A 17,594-nucleotide genomic window follows, 5' to 3' on the forward strand; every position below is an offset into this window, starting at 1 on the left:
AGGATAAGGGCTTTTACAGGCATCATCCACCGACTACAATGTTTAAAATAAAAAAATATTCAGCAAATACCTGGAAAATATAGATTGTTGTGCTCACATGACCCAGGTTAGTTTAGTCAGATATTTGAAAAAATTATATTTTGTGTATATTTTATTCAAATTTTGTGCTTTATCCATAGGACCAGTTTTGTCCCTATTCTCAAGAATCACTGAAATGTAAGAAAACAACGAATTTCTAGCTAGATGCTTGAGTGGGACAGTGATAGGTATTTTCCTAGAACCTACATAAAAGAACCACAGACAACGTATATGAATTTATGACTAAACTTCTGCAAGCAAAAGGAGAAGACTCTGTCAACTGCTTCTCAGAGCTGTTCACAGAGCGTTCTGCTTCTCTTTGGATACAGCTTGTCTTTTATTCTCAAACTTCAAAGAGGGAGGATAGGCAAGATAGACAGCAGAGGAAAAACAGCAAAGGTCGTAAAACATTTTACCTAAACAAAGCAAAGGTCGTAAAACAATTTAACATCTGGCCCCTGATCTGAGCCCGGTTCAAATCTCGGTCAAACTGTTTCACATGAAGATAACAGGCAGCTGTGACTTCCAGGTCAGTTCACACATACAGTTTAAACAAGAGAACACTTTAACCTGAAACAAAATGATAATACCAAAAAATCTCTAACATTCCCCCCTTTTTATCATTTTACCATGTGTGTAAACCCTATTCAAAAGCCAAGCATAGAAAAGAAAAGAAATAAAATAGAACCAATAAATGCAAGAATGTTTTTTTTTTTTTTTTGGTTCCCTAGTCTAAACATAAAAGTTACACAATGACTAAATTAATATAATGAATAAATGAAATGAACAAAAACAAAAGAAAGAAACAGCAAAATAAACCAAATGCAGGTGTCTCATCACTAGCACCACTTGTTTTCACATTTTCGGTGTAGGCGTCATAAAACATTTGATTCCATCTGTTTATTAGTTACAGGACATCGTCATACATTTTTTTTTTTTCATCTTCATCTCTCTGAAGAGACATGTAATCTTCATCGGTGTCAGAGATTACCCTGACCATCTGATAGTTGATCATGGCTGTGTTAAATGTCTTTAGCATCATGCTACGAAGGCATGACATGATGCAAGTTGTAAACAGGCAAAAAAGAATCAACACAGTCAGAATTGGTGTAACAATCTTCAACAGCAAAGTCCACCACGGCCCAGACGTGAACCAAGACAGAAAGTCAAAAGGATGTGATCCTTTCGTAGCACCGTCTACACAATGTTTAAGTTCCTCCAGGCCATGTAGAGCATCAGAAATAGTACCACCAGCTCCTGTTTCATCCGGAACAAATGTACAGCACGCTGGGCCAATGATTTTACAAACACCTCCCTGAGAGGCTGTGAGCAGGTCAAGCACAACACGATTTTGCAAAACCATGTTTCTCAGTTCAGTCAGCCCTCTCATGGAGCCGTCTGCCAGCCGGTGTGCGCTGTTGATGAGTTGCAGTAATCCATATCTGTTGATGTCAACGTGGTCCTGAACTTCTCCTAATCCAACTCCTGGGAACATGCTCTGCATGAACTTTTCACCTCCGGTCCAGATCTTGAATTTCCCATGGAACTCCAGTGTCCGTAGTGAGGCCTCTGGCATAACTGCATGCTTGGAGCGGGCAGCTAAGCTCCATTTCCTCACAAGAAGTACCAGTCTGCCATCACCCGTGAACCATAGTCTCCTGGCACTATGGCACTGCACAGCGTTGTCTCCTGTTTCCTCTTTGTCTTATGCGTGATGTTGAAACTCCTCTCCTGAAGCAAGTTGTCACAGTCTAGGTTGTCCTTCCAGACTTTGCAGTGTGGAGTCATCCTTTGACCCCTACAGGCGATGCAGTTGATGTAATCCGGTGTCGTTTCGCAGTGGGTGTAAACTCTGTTACACAAGTTCCAAGGTAACATTCCAAGAGAAACGTGTCCGTTGTTGAACACGCAGCTCCTCAGAGACCCGGGTTTAGCTCCTGCTAAAGAAATGGTCTCTGGTATTTTCCATGCGGTTAGTGGAAATGGAAATACGTCAGCATTAAAGGAACAGTTCATAGATCCAAAAAGTTCCTTCACGGCATCTCCTATCTGAAGTAGAACAGAATAGTCATTTTTACACCATTTGCATCCCTTTGGCATGGGGACGCTTAGTCGTGGTTGTGTGCTCAGGCCATAGAGACACATCTGTTTGTCATCCGTGATGTGTCCTACACGCAGACCTGAGTTGTGTGTGGCGATTGGCAGCTGCGCACACACATAGCAGTTCACAGCATGTCCCTCGTACGCGGTTCTATTCATTAGTTTCCACCACAGGTTGATGCTGCAGTCACAGCGCAGTAGAAGATCCATCTGGCATATGGAGTCCCCATTGCTGCTCGGTGCACAGAGATGTCAGAACCCCCAACCTAAAGACGGGGAATCTTAAGCGTTTCTTCACCGGGTTTGAGACGAGCTACCCTAAAAAATAGCCCCCCTTTGAAGTCCGGCCTTCCTCCCTCCGCCTACTTAGGGGTTCAAACACTCTCTGCAGCTTGCAGGGACTGAGATGTATCCAGCTGGGTCTTTACGACTGTTGGTGACCTTTATGTAGACCCAGTTTCCTGGCTGGATGGGGGTGGTTTTATTTATTTCCTGTAGAGGAGAACAGTCAGACGGCAGTAAATTTGCATTTAACACCTCTTTCTGTTTCAGGATCCTGATCATATAATCTACCAATGTTTGTTCTTCATCAGCTTTCTGTAAGTCTGGAGCAAACAGAGGCAATATGTAAGCTCTCCCATAAATTTTGTCAAAAGCAGGCTTTGCTGGAACTACTTCAACTCTTTTAGAAAAAGCATCAATCATCACCAAACAATATTTATGTGGTCCACTTTGTGTGAGTTCAATAAAGTCCATATGCGTTGTTTGAAATGGATGAGGGTTTTGGGAAACTTCCTCTTCTTGGTCTAATGTTTCCTTGAGGATTGTTTCTGACACAAACTGGACATGCAGTACAAAAAATTTTTTTAAGTAAGAATTTAATCCATATGTGGTAATGTGGTAAAATGCTGTTGTAGCATAGAGACCATCCCCCCTGTTGACACATGACAATGTCCATGTGTCAAAATTGCTGCCGCTCTAAATAGAGATTTTGGAAGGACCGACTTCTATTTACTGAAAAAATGTTATCATCATTCAGTGTCGCCCCTTTAGTTATCCACATTTGTTTTTCTGCGTTTGGAGCATTATCTTGCATGTCTTTTAACACAGCTTTGTCTATTACTTGAGGATCTTCTATCTGTATTGAGAAATCGTCTCCCCCATGCTTCCCAGTTGCAGCTTCCTTTGCTACTTTATCAGCTAATCTATTGCCATTTGAAACCTCATCCTGTTCCGTGGTGTGCACTGCACACTTACAAACTGCTAGTTCAGCTGGTAAATGTATGGCCTGCAAAAGATTCTTAAGCAAGGATGCATGGGTGACTGGTTTCCCTGTAGATGTTATCAAATTCATCAAAGCATAACTCTTTCTAAATAAAAATGACCATCCTGAAATTAAACCAAAACCTCAAATCCTCTAATTTTCCATTTCTTTTTGAATTTATTGACTATCAATCAAATTTGGATTAAAATGTTCTAGACTGAAGTCTAGAAAATGTTGCTTTTAATCACAATCATCAGTTTTTAGTAGCCGTTTACAAGGTTGCTTAAAGTCTCAGACTTTCACTTAACCTCGCATTTCAGACAAGGTAACAATGTAAGTTTTTTATAAAAAATTAAATGGTCAATAATTTTATCCGTTACTCAATTTAGCAGAAAAATTTCTCTCGTCTCAAAATAATTGTCATTCATCCCAATATAAAACACACAAACACAATCCCAATCAATTTATAGATTCTTTATATAATTAAACTCTAAGTTAAGCGTTTCAGTTAAATGCAAAGAAATACTCCATAGTATTTCAACACTGCAATATCAATTAAGTTCAACACTTAGATATGTTTAATTTAGTTCCAAACTTGTATATTTATTTCAAAGAAAATAAAACATTTGCAAATCATTATTAGTTTTGAATCTAAGAATTTTAGTTGGTGTAATTTAGCCGTATCACACTCAGTTTTTTTTTCTTAACTTTTAACCATTACAGTTTTTTCCTTCACAGTTTCCCAATCTATGGCTCGTGGGCCCTAAAAGGATCACTGGTCCTTCTGTTAAGGACTGAGTTAATGGGTACAAATGAAAGATTTTTATTTAACATTGTACCTTAAAACCTTCAAAATGTTCTTTTCTAAATAGACAATTCCTTCCTGCTAGTAAGTAAGCAAACAAGTCCTCATTACAGTAGCAGTGTGTGTCACAGCAGTGTGTGTGTATAACTTATCTGCATTTCTCCTTTCTGTCTTGCTTCTCGCTTCCCCCTCCTGCTGCTGGCGTCGCTGCAGCTGGTCCTCCCTCTGTCTCTTCTCCAGCTCCCTGTCAGTCCAACTGGCTCTGGTGTTGGATTATTTATAAGTTGTCCAGACCGTCCCTTAGTCCACCAATGAAACAAGCGGCAAACAGTTCAGTTTGCTTTCTTTTTCCAAACGTCTAGCAGGACTCCATACAGTAGTTTTGCTGCATGGCAGTTCCCAGATGTCAAGGAATTAGGACCAGTGGACACTTTATTGCCTTCAGTGTCCAGTTGGTAGAAATCGTCCTGTCCTTTTTCGCTTCTTTATCAACTGGCTGGTGATAAAGGAGGGAGTCATCTGATTGGCAGGACAGATCTGAGCTGAGGTCAGAGGTCAGACGCAGCGCAGCGAGGCTCAGACAGAGGAAAAGGAAAGAAGCAAATAAGAGTCAATTATAACTTTCTTTACTTTTCATCGTATAGCTTTTAGCCACTTATTATCCAACTTTTTAAGAAGTCATAAACCATTTCCTTATTCAAACACATATAAACATGAAACATGTTAAAAGCTGTAGTCTCTTTCATCATGTTCACCATTAACTTGTAAAATGTAGAATGTAAGTTTAAGTTAACTTCATCTAAGACACGTCTCACCAGAGAACAATGGATTTCTCTAAATTTGTTGATCTCAGTGCTGCAGACTGTGAAGTCAGCGGGCAGCCCTCCTCTCAAGGCCTAAGAGTTACGAGGCTGGACAATGTCCAGGTCGGTACCTTACTCTGACCGCTGACCCCTCCAGATAGACAGCTAAGAATCATTTCACCAAGTTGGTGTTATAATATTATTCCGACACAATACATTAAACATTGTTCTCTGAGGACAATTTTATTATTTAGTTTTATTTTTCAGCTTCTCCTCCTTCAGGAAAGTCATGATTCCACTTTTAGCATACAAAGAAGTTGTTCCCATGTTGTTATTTCAGTGAGACCTCTCTTTACTGGTTTTCTATAAAGGTGTAGGAAGCTCAAAAAGAAAAACAAAACAAACATCAGTATTTCTTAAAACAAATTATTTCTCACTTGTGAGGTTTAAACCTAACATTAGTAGCATTAAAAATTATTTTGCATACATTGATTTCTTACAGGAATTCAATTTCTTTTATGGTTTTACTTAACGTCTTAAACTGCATGCACATGTCTCTAGCATTTCATCAATTTGGACTGGGGGTTTGTGTTTTTGGGGTGTGGTAGAGTCTGATCATGCTGAAGATTTCTCCTATTTGTGGTCTCCTCACTCCACCACCCCTCTTGTCGCCCCGTGCAACATTCTTTGAAGGGCAGTTTCTTGCCCAGTGACCAATATTGCCACAAATCCAGCAGCCTTTTGAATACCGTAGATTTTGTGGGGTGTTATTTTGGGGTCTTCGCCTATCGTGACCTCCTCTGCCTCTGCCTCTTCCACGGCCTTTTGTCCGGTCGTTGGAAAAGGCAGAGGTATATAAACCTCCAAATTTCTCCAGGTGAAAAACATCTGATCCTTTCACAGCTTTCCTGACCTCTTCTAAGGTACAGGGTCTAAAGATATATAAGTTTTGTGTCCCTTCCTTTAGGGAAGGATACAGTCGTGTTGCTGGAACAGCAGCGGCTGATACTGGGGCAGACGGAGCTGCTGAAGCAGCCAGGGGAGAGGTGGCTGCAGGAGCTTGCTCTCCCTGCACCGCTGCAGCATTCCGTGTGCTTGGAATTACTTTATTTTCTTCCTTCTCTATAATTAAGTTTTTAGATTCATTTAACCATAATTTAGCACACCTCAGCTCATTCTCCTTTTTTTTTTTTTTTTTTTTTTTATTCCCATTTTTCTTTCTACACTACTCTCCAAAATTCCCACAATTGTTTGCCATTGATCGATTTTTAGCTTTCCATCTATTTTATATTTCTTTCTCCATTTTTTCATGTGTACAGTGCTACCAGGAAACCTGGACAGCATGTACTTTTCATCCCCATCGGCGCCCTTACCGAGTGATGAATTACAAGAATGTTTATTTCCCATATTTAAAACACTTGCAATTTCAGCTTAAAAATATTATTTATTTGAAATTATTTAAATTTGGTCCAGGTTCGTTGACTCCTAGGGAGTCCTATGAACTGGAGATCTTTTCAGTGGGTCAGCAATTAAAATACCTTGTTGTGGTATTCCCCGCTTCGACTCTTTCGAGTGGGAGAATCTTGCCTATTGCATCCACAAGAGGTTTGCTGTTTAATTCCACTGTTTTATATGAGGTAAAATACAGAGCGGTATTTAAACCTCCAATCACTCTCACACACACAAAGCAGCAGTAGCAAACCAGCAATATAAGCACAGTAATGACTACGATTTAGCGCAACATTATCTGTTTTTGCCTTGTCAGATAACTCAGCACCAGTGATATTTTACCCATCAAAAAATCAAAACCACACAGCAATGACAAGCTTCCTATCCGCCTGAGGACTTGCCCTTATGGGGTCTCCTCGAACAGAGTTTTAGCAGAGCGACATCATACAAGGATTCTCAGACCTCAGAGTTTTAGCAGAGCGACATCATACAAGGATTCTCAAACCACAGAGTTTTAGCAGAGCGACATCATACAAGGGAACTCAAACCACTAAAATAGCCATTTTAAAATTCACCTACGTTTCTGTAGTTTTCGGGTTGTCCAGTCGGATCTCGTCATTCCGCCGTTGGCAGACAAAGTCGGACATGTGTCGCTGGCCCAGCGAAGAATTCTACTTCCTGGGTCTTTCTTTCCAGGTCCAATTGACTCTGGCCATGCATGGATTCAGCGCGCCTTCCTCTGCCTGACAGCGGTCGGTATGAGAGATCCCGGGTTTCGGCACCAAAATGATAGGTATTTTCCTAGAACCTACATAAAAGAACCACAGACAACGTATATGAATTTATGACTAAACTTCTGCAAGCAAAAGGAGAAGACTCTGTCAACTGCTTCTCAGAGCTGTTCACAGAGCGTTCTGCTTCTCTTTGGATACAGCTTGTCTTTTATTCTCAAACTTCAAAGAGGGAGGATAGGCAAGATAGACAGCAGAGGAAAAACAGCAAAGGTCGTAAAACATTTTACCTAAACAAAGCAAAGGTCGTAAAACAATTTAACATCTGGCCCCTGATCTGAGCCCGGTTCAAATCTCGGTCAAACTGTTTCACATGAAGATAACAGGCAGCTGTGACTTCCAGGTCAGTTCACACTTACAGTTTAAACAAGAGAACACTTTAACCTGAAACAAAATGATAATACCAAAAAATCTCTAACAGACAGGTTTTATTTTTAGGATGTATGACATTTGTACATGTTTAATTTCTCACCTGGAATAAAGAGCAGCCCGTGAACTTTGTAGAAATGCTTGTAGCATCATGTGGGAACAAGAACAGTAAATTATTGGTCTAAAACCAACAAATCAACAGGAAGTAAAGCAAAAAATAAAAAAACTAAGTGACTGATCAGAAAATAACATAATGTTAGGGTAAGTTATAACTTTATTATAAAGTTAACAGTAAAAACTCACAGAGCTGGCTCAGGAAATGAAAACCCTGACACAGAACCATGAATGTATCACCAGAGGACGAAACGGACCACAAGAACTCGTAAACTAATCCAGTCACAGATTCATCTTAAATGAGTCCAAATTAAACTCTTTTGACTTCACAACACAACAAAAGCCACAACCGAAATTGAGTTTAAAACACATCTTATGCTACCAAGTTTATCAAACGTTTTACAGTTTGTTGACTCTCCCTGAGTTTTTTAAAGGCCTACCACAGCATCCTAATCATTTTTGAGTCCAGGCCTTAGTTAGGCCACTCTGAAGTCATGAAATTCACACAAAATAAGTTTAACCTTGAGTACAATGGTTGTGCCAGAAAGAGCAGCAGCTTTAAAGAGACATAGACTCATTTTAAACGCATTAAATCAAGAAGTCTGATTCCTTTTAAGTCATATTTGATAGATGTAGCACTTTTATAACAACTGAAGATAACATAGTTACCTGATTGTGTTATAAAATGGCACCATTTGCCTGGGATTTACTTAATACTACCCTTTTAAAGCACTATTATTATTCAAAACTCACATTTTGCACATTTACGTACTTGCATTTTGGTCTTCACTGCTTCTAAAACCACCCCAAGTGCTCAGAAAATAACATCCAACCGTCTTTTGGCAGTAGGTTCATGTTTTTGGTGTGTGGAAAATGAGTCGTATCAAGAAACCCCTGATTGTTGAGTCACATTCAAATAGCACTGGAACGTTTGGTCAGCTGAATTTACCGCTGTACAATGGCTGCTGGAAAACACATGTTATAATCCAGAACCCATTGGCTACATTCTTGTTGATTGTGCAGGAGTCCCTACTTATGCTTTTCAAAGATGAACTGTTGCATAATTGTTCATCCGTTAGCAGCCATTTTCACGTACGAGTATAAATATTGAGCAGCTTATTTGGATTTAAAGTGATAAGAAGCTTTAAAACAGCTCATTCTGGAAGCAGCTCAAGATTAAATTCTTGTTGTCCAAGATGATTTTGTGCTCAAATGTGATGAACATAGAACTATCCTAACCTGTTCAGGGAAACATAGTAGGTTACCGTTAATAGTGGTGGAGTTTACTCACCTAACACATATTCATATAGTGAAACCCTGTTGTTGCTTCCTGTTTTCACACACCGACAGCGTGAGAGTTAGTATTGTGTGTATGGCAGCACAAAGGCCACTGACTATTTACAGAAAGTTAAGAAAAGAGCAGGAGATAAAGTACAATTCCCCTTCTCAACTATTTTAAGTTGGCAATATGTTCGAAATGCTGAAAATAGAAAAGCTATTTAAGGTAGTTGTTTATGAATTTACTGTCACTTAGCAACATCTAATGTAGGGAAAACATTCACAGTGCTTCACTTTTTACACATTTTATGTGAAAACATTGTTTTAAATTCAGTTAAATTAATCTCTCTCCTTATAGAAAACGTTCCATTCTCTGCCTAATACTTTGTTGGTCCAACTTTAGCAGCAATTCAGGCCTGAAGTCTGAATACGATCGTAGTTCCCCCATTTTAAGACATTTCTTCTCTCTGGATTTTAGGGCCATTGATGGAAAAAACCAGCAGCTTTCTGAAGAAAATTTGAGATTCACAGATCTACAGAAGACAAGGAATTTTCTGAGTTTCAAAAGTTTCGTCTGTTGAAACTCAGAAACTTTCCAAAAGTCCAAAAATTTCAAATTTTCAAAAGAAAGCCAAACATTTTTGTTTTTTGAATATCAGAACATTTACAATAGTTTAACATTTCTGACTTTTGAAACAGAAAATTTAAAGAAAATTCTATAAAATTTACTCATCCCTTTTTTTAATCTACAATCATTCTATTACAACTGGCAGCCATCTTGGTAGGTATCTGTAACTAACTGCCTCGTTCCTAACTAACTTTAAAATACACCACAACCACTGCTTTTATTTATTTATTTTTATTCTTTTTCTTTCCTAAAAAACAAAAAGGAATTTTCCTGCCTTTGTTTCTGGTTTAAATCTGCCCGAGTAAAATAATTATTTCTCATATTCAGACAGTGATGTTTGCAGTTTTGAGTGCAAAAGGCCACAAATTATTTTAATCATGGTTCATTTAAGTCATAAATAAAGATTTTAAACAACTTTGATAATAATATAGATTCTGCTGATTCAGTTTGATTTCCTTTCAATAGAAATATAATTCTTCCACATATTCAACATTGCATTAGAGGGAATTATAAATTCTCTAAAAGAAGTCTCCAGTCTTCTTGTACTTTATGATGAAGTGCTGCAGTAGGTGTCATTTCCTCTGCACCGCTATTCTGGTAATGCATAAGAAGTTTATCACTGACTATTAAAGAACAAATGACATCATGAAGACCAAGACACACAACAAGGAGAGACTTTAAATCAGACATTAATCCATCAAATCTTAATTCAGTCTGACAGATTCAAGAATACTGGAAAAAATTGACAAAATATTTAATGTTTAGCTCTGGTAGAGATAGAAATAGATGTTACATTTTCTAGTTTTTATTGGTAAAAGAAAATTGTAAAACTATAAACCATTTCACTGAACGGATCCATCCATCCATCCATCACATAGACCTATATTGTTGGAAATACGTTTAAACTAGAGGTGTGCCGATCGATCGGCCACCGATCATAATCGGCTGATGTCCGTGAAAAAGTGTATGATCGGTGATCGGCGATTATTGGCTCTTGTTGCCGATACCGATCACCTGCATCTCATTTCTCAGCCTGCCTGTACAGCTGGTCTCCTCTTTCCTTCACTCTGTGCAAACGCACAGCAACAAATCCTAAGCGATGTTGAACTATAACGCACTGAGTGAATGGGGAAGTTTACGTGTTGCGGCGGAAAATTGAAGCAGGTCAAAATGCATCAACACAACGAAGCTAATACGGCATAAAAACAATGCCATACTTGACGGAGTTTGGCTACATCGAGGCTCACTGCAGTAAAAAAGACATATGGAGGATCAGATAGCAGGTAAAGCAACGCACAGCTACAAACACTCACCCGGATTAGCATGACGGTCAGAAAGCTAAACAAATAACTCGCAAAATTATTTAAGTCTTGGAGCTGCGATGTAAGACGCTGGTTCTGCTCTCGCTGTTGAACCGCTGCTACGCTACAGGTAGTAATATTTCACAGACGGAGCGCCGCTTCTGCTCCACATGGTAGTGACTCTCACACCGAACCTCTGTTTAAAGCTGCAGCATCTAACTTAAAAAAAATACATTTTACATATGTATTAAACCTTTCGCTGTCCTAACATGAGACAGATAATCTCTAAAAAAATAATCGATCTCCTCCCTGCTCTGCATAATTACTCCGCTCAGTCAGAAACAGCCAATCAGAGCTAGCAGTAATCAGCTAGCCGCCATGCTAACAGGAAGTTTTCATTCAGTAACTCTGGATTGTTTATTGTAATGGATCCTGTTTTTGCCTTTGGATGTTAAGTTTTATACTTGAATGTTTTGGCAATGTTGAGATTTTATTTTGACTCTTTGCATTATTTAGCCTCTTCAGAGCCTCCATATGTTGTCAGTCTGTTAAAGATAGTATTACTGATAGCAGGACAATTTGCACAATGCCTGTTTTGTTTTTTTTTGGGGGAAAAGTTATTAGAAACAAGTTTTTGTCTAAATTAAGGTGAATTCATGGTTCCTTTTTCCACATAATGTATCCGTAGTGCTTATGATAAAAAAAATAATAATTATGTGATCGGTATCGGTGATCGGCCCTCATGGGTGATCGGAATCGGAATCGACAGGAAAAAGCCTGATCTCTATCAATCAATCAATCAATCAAATTTTATTTGTATAGCACATTTCAGCAGCAAAGCATTTCAAGGTGCTTTACATAATTAAAAAACAAAATAAAAACAGCATGTGACACTGAATAAACAGTAAAAAAGAAAGAGATTTTGGAAAAAGAAATAAAAAACATACTTTTGTTACTGAATTTAAGCATCTGTCGTCGCCGGACTCCACCGTCCGTTTAACACGGGTATCATTCAGGCCCCGTCGCCTAACAGGACAAGGTCTCCAACCTTGCAGCTCCAGGCTCCGTCCACCTGTCACCTGAATGTTTGCGCTAGGACTTTGCCGTCCTACACGGATTTTTGTGCACGATTTTTACCTGTTAGAGTCTAGAATTTATAGGGTTTTTCTGTGCGCGCAATGACCCTCAGTCACTCGCCACTTTTACATAAACAGATCAAAAGTAAAGATAAAAACATTAAAAACATCAAAGACATCAAAACCCGCACTCTAAACCCTAATTTAGCCTTAAGCAACTCTGAACAGGTGGTTTTAAGTTGAGATTTAAAGGCTCTCAGTGTTTCAGCTGTTTTACAGTTTTCTGGAAGTTTGTTCCAGATTTGTCGTGCTTGAAGCTGAATGCTGCTTCTCCTCGTTTGGTTCTGGTTCTGGGGATGCAGAGCAGAACCAGAACCAGAAGATCTGAGGGGTCCAGACGGTTGGTACAGCAATAACAGATCTTTAAGGTATTGTGGTGCTAAACCGTTCAGAGATTTATAAACTAACAGTATTTTAAAGTCTATTCTCTGAGCTGCAGGGAGCCAGAGGAGGGACTTTAAAACTGGTGTTATGTCTCTATCTTCCTGGTTTTAGTCAGAACAGCAGCAGCAGCTTCTGGATCAGCTGCAGCTGTTTGATTGATTTATTAGTCAGACCTGTGAAGACGCTGTTGCAGTAATCAATGCGGCTAAAGATGAACGAATGGATGAGTTTCTCTAGATTGCGCTGAGACATAAGTCCTCTAATCCTGGAGATGTTCTTCAGGTGATAGAAGGCCGACTTTGTGACTGTCTTAATGTGGCTCTGAAGGTTCAGGTCAGAGGTCATCACTACTCCCAGGTTACGGGCTGATTGCTGGTTTTCAGCTCTAGTTTAAACAAAAGTAAAAACACTTTAAAAAACTGTATTATAATTTACTCTAGGGTTGCTAGCTTAGCATTAGCATTAGCTTTAGCGCTACCAAGGTTACCCAGCCTGAGTCTCTTGTTGTTTCTGCATATCAAGTATCTATCAACCCATCTAATATTTATGTTTTCATTGACTGTGACAGACTGAATGTAGTGTTTTATGATTTTTTAATTATTATTATTTGCTCAAAACATTCACAGACCTACCCACTCATGTCTTTGTAGTCTGGATCTTGTGGTGTCATTTGGCATTGAGTGTGAACAAATAACCATCACATACTGTTTGTTTTTAATAATGATTTTTGAGTTGAATCTCATGGTGTCTTTTCCTCAGACACCATAATATGTCTGATATGACTCATTCACCCAACTGATTTTAACCAACATTCTCACCTAAATTGTGTCTGACTAGGGGCTTCACATTTTGCTTGAAGCTAGACTCCAATGAAGCTTCTTCAATTAATATTGAAATCCCATTGTTTTCTCTTTTTTTTTATCTTTATGCAAAAATATGACATCTTACCAAATATTTGTGCTCTAGCTTCTGGTACAAATATCTTAGTACACTTGAAATAAGACAAAATTAACTCACAACTATCCATCTTTTCAAAGAGATATAGAGGCTTGTTTAAAGTATACAACTCCTTAATATTGATAATAAAGTGCTAGTTCCGTTGGCACATTATTTCACTCATAACAAAACATTTTTCCCATGTTATAAGTTAAATAACCTACCAGTAGAACCAGCACTTCTTCATTAATATTCAGGAATTATTGTATTTACTTAAAACAAACTCCTATATTTTGCTGAAATGTTACTTGTAAGCTAGTTTTGTCTTATTTCAAGTGTAATAATATATTTGCAATAGAAACTAGACTAAAAATATTTGGTAAAATTTTGTGTTTTTGCAGTGTAAATATGTTAATTTGTTCTTTAAAAGACAATAGCATATTTACAATATATGTAAAAGAAGAACAGTGTAACAGAGATGTTTAAATACCAGCAGGACGTTATTTGAATTGAGTAAAACTGTTTGTGACCTGATAGGAAGGATCTGTGTTAATGCTCCTTTGTGTACCGAGGATACATTTTCCAACAGTAATGCTATCTTACAGAGTTTATTTTAAATGTTTGTCTATTGAATGACTTCTTGAGCTAAGAAATGAAGATAGTGACTATTAATAAGGGAATAAAAAATAGCTGTTAAACCAACACCGTCATTTCCTTTCACAGCAGTGACTGGAATGGAACAAAGAAGACCACCATCCTAACACCTCCACCCCTTTGAAGAAGAGGGAGGAGGTGTTATGATGGCGAATGTCTGCAGCTAATGGCTCTTTGCACTGACATCCACCTCCTTCAGACATAAATACTGGGGACAGACTTTGCTCCAGAGGACTCAGCTGACAGTCAGCAATGGAGAAGCGCTCATTCCTCCTTCTGTGCATCTTTCTGGCATGTTCAAGTACGCACTTTTTTTTTTTTTTTTTTTTCAAAATTTGCATTAAATTAAGTTTGCATTAATCGAACTGTTTAATATTTTCACAGTCTGGATGATCCAAGGAAGAAGCCTGAAGATCAGGATTGATGATGATGATGATGAGCTGGGAGAACCTGATGGAGACGTTCAAGGGGTAAGGATTTTTTTTAATTTGGTTAAAATTATTCTGGAAGTTATTTTTTTTTCCAATTTCCATTGTATCTATAATAAAGAATTTTTTAAAAAGACATGCAACTGAAACAGCCAATTTTTTTGTTAAACCAGAAAAAAGCTAATGCCATGAATAGCGTTAGCTTCTTGCTAAAAACATCACAGAATGCTACAAAAATATGTAAACAAATTTTATTCACTCTTAAATAATTATTACTTTTGTTTAACATAAACACTGCAAAATATTTTATGATCAGATGACATATTATGACTTTGTTAATCCCAGGGTTTCCCCCAGTGTATTATAAGCCTGGCGGCCCGCCATGCTTTGAGTGATCGTCGCTCCTTCACCCTCACACGTTCCTTCCCTCGAGGGGGGCAGGGGGGTCGCCGATCTATGTTTTCGCATCCACCTGAATAATGTGTAGTTGCGCCACTGAAAGTTTATGTCTGTGGTCCCGGTTGGCAGAAGCGTTTGTGGAAAACGAGCAGCGCTAACCTCATCGTGCAGGTTCAGCCCGGTGAGGAGCTTTCCCGCCCTCCGGTCTGTAACGCATCACGCTGATTTTATATTATTTTATTATTACTTTTAGTATTATTTTTCCGGTTACACGATGCATCAAACCATATGAAATGCGTTGTCTAGCGGAGATCTGAGAAACCCGTCCCATAAACTCGACCAACCAGAATAGTTTCTGTGACGCTTATTAAAAACTCAACAGCCACGAAATGAAAGAGCTGCTGAAGCCACATTAGCAGCATTGAATTAAATCTCCCGTTTGTTGCGCATCTCTGCGTGGTGCAGCGGATTGCCTCATCATACAGGGCCGGTCCAAGGCTGTATGAGGCCTGGAGCAGAATATGACTTAGGGGCCCCTTTTGTTCCTAAAATCATCAGCACCTCTAACAGCTTCTGTGTTAGATTTAGTGAAATATGGGAGAAGGGAGTAGTTTAATTGATCAGCCTATAAAGCAACAAGTTATAATCGCAGTTTACTAATTTGTATTTGTAAATTCAAAGATTAAACTCACAGCATCAGGTTGTTGCTATGTTGCAGGAAAAAAAACTCAGGAAATTTGAGAATAATCTCAGAAAATTTCTAGAAAATAACACAGGGAAATTTTTTTGTTTCAAAAGTCAAAAATTTTCTGGAATTTGTTTTTTTTAAAGAAATTTTTAAATTTATTTCAGAAATCTTCTAAAAAATAAAACAAGAAACTTTTAGGTTAATCTCAAAAACTTTCTTGGGAAAAAAAAAACATCAGAAATTTCAAGAAAAAAATCAAAAATTGTCCACTTTTAGAAATTTGATGAATTTCAAGTCAAAAACTTTATATTACTTAAAGTTTTTGTTATATCGTCATATGAACTAAAGTATGATGATATAAAGTAGCTTTTTTGGAATTTTAATAACCTAAGTGAAAATTATTTCCGGTTTATTTTCCGGTGAATTTTTGATTAAAACAAAGTTCTTCTTTATTCAGTGAAGTTACTCTCAGACGGCAAAGTACCCAGATATTTTACTCTAACTTTTCCAAAACGTTACTCAAGCAAATGTGAGTTAATGTGACTAGTTACGACCCAACCTTGTTTAGTTATTTACAGTGGTTTAAAGCGGATTTAAATGAAAACTTGGATTAATTCTGTGTGAGGTGAAATAAATTTAAGATATTTTCTAAACTCTTATTTTTCCAACTCTTGTTTAGATTCCAGGGATGTGCTGGGGATGCAAATGGGCTTTGAACAAGCTGAAAAAACAACTTGGATCAAACGCCACTGTGGAGGTAAAAGTTCAAAATGGCTGCATGCAGCAAAAAAAATCCCATCAGAGCCACGTGGAGAGAAAAAACTCAAGTTATTTGTATTTTTCCAGGCCATTAAAGCAAAACTGCGATCCGTCTGCGATGGGATTGGATTACTAAAATCAAAGTGCCACAAATTTGTGAACACAAACCTTGGAGTCCTGATTGAGGAGCTGACGACGACTGATGACGTCAGAACGATTTGCGTCAACGTTGGAGCGTGCAAGTGAGTCAACACAGATCAGCTTTACAGTTTTTCACTGCAACACTTTAATGTGTTCATTTTTGTTTGCGTTTTCTCTGCAGGCCAAAGGATCTGGAAATGATTTTCTATCCAAACAAACAAGAAATGCGACGCATCGAGATCAGTGAAGTCAACTGACAACCTGAGAAACATAATGAGCTGAACGCCTTCAAACAGCAAATAATTAACTTTTCTTAGCTTCCTTTAACTAAAGCATATCTTCATCTGAAAACTTTTTCTTCCTGAAACAAATAAAGTTGGCAGACAAATCGCTTTATTTGACATCATTGTGTCAGTTTTTTTCTTCTTATTTATTTATTTTTGCATGTTTATGTTTCATAACATCAAATCAATTTAAATATTAGTCAAATACTATGAAATTAAGATGCTTATTATTATTATTATGTGAGAAACAATTCAAACCTAAATGGCCTTGTGGGAAAAGTAATACGACAGCATCCAAAGAACTTCAGGCTTCATTTTATAATTCTTAGATAAGGTCAAAGGTCATGCCTCCACCATAAGAAAGAGTCTGCATTAGGGATGCGAATAATTAACCGAGTTATGATTAATTGTCCATAAATTGTTTATTAACTTAAAATTAGTTCCAATCAATTAATAAAGTCCAGTTGGACCTTTTTTTAGTGTTGTATGACCGCCATCCAGCAGGGGGCGCCGCTGGTCATCCTGAAGCGGAGCCGTTGGTACAGGAACAAAGATGGCGGACGCACACACTTGAATGGGAAATTCTTCAAGGTGCTACAATACATTTTCAAAATTCATCGTACTCCGACAACGTGGGATTCAGAATGCACTTTATGCGATTCTGTTTGGAATTAATCGAAATCCACCTTAAAGTTTCACCTTGATAGCGCTCATTCATCCAATCTGCTTCAACTTCTGTCAGTGGGGTATCTGGACAGGCGATGTCATGTATCCTGATCGTATTTGTGGAACTAAAATTCACAGA

The 17,594-nt window shown here is 38.1% G+C and overlaps 1 protein-coding gene across 1 annotated transcript; it reads left to right on the forward strand.

The window, feature by feature from the left end:
• The first annotated feature begins 13,640 nt into the window (after positions 1-13,640).
• On the forward strand, positions 13,641-16,908 carry LOC145550017 (prosaposin-like). Its single transcript, XM_081603321.1, has 5 exons — positions 13,641-14,391; positions 14,475-14,560; positions 16,285-16,362; positions 16,452-16,606; positions 16,687-16,908. The coding sequence occupies exons 1-5, from the start codon at positions 14,343-14,345 to the stop codon at positions 16,760-16,762; spliced, it is 444 nt and encodes a 147-aa protein (XP_081459447.1). The 5' UTR covers positions 13,641-14,342; the 3' UTR covers positions 16,763-16,908.
• Positions 16,909-17,594: the final 686 nt, after the last annotated feature.

Source organism: Poecilia reticulata, chromosome 22, assembly GCF_904066995.2.
Source record: "Poecilia reticulata chromosome 22, P_reticulata-male-v2, whole genome shotgun sequence".
Taxonomy (NCBI): domain Eukaryota; kingdom Metazoa; phylum Chordata; class Actinopteri; order Cyprinodontiformes; family Poeciliidae; genus Poecilia; species Poecilia reticulata.

Coding starts and splice junctions, on each gene's coding strand:
- LOC145550017 (XM_081603321.1), top strand. CDS start 14,343: ATGGAGAAGCGCTCATTCCTCCTTCTGTGCATCTTTCTGGCATGTTCA. Junction 14,392..14,474: donor CATCTTTCTGGCATGTTCAA/GTACGCACTTTT, acceptor ATATTTTCACAG/TCTGGATGATCCAAGGAAGA. Junction 14,561..16,284: donor CTGATGGAGACGTTCAAGGG/GTAAGGATTTTT, acceptor ACTCTTGTTTAG/ATTCCAGGGATGTGCTGGGG.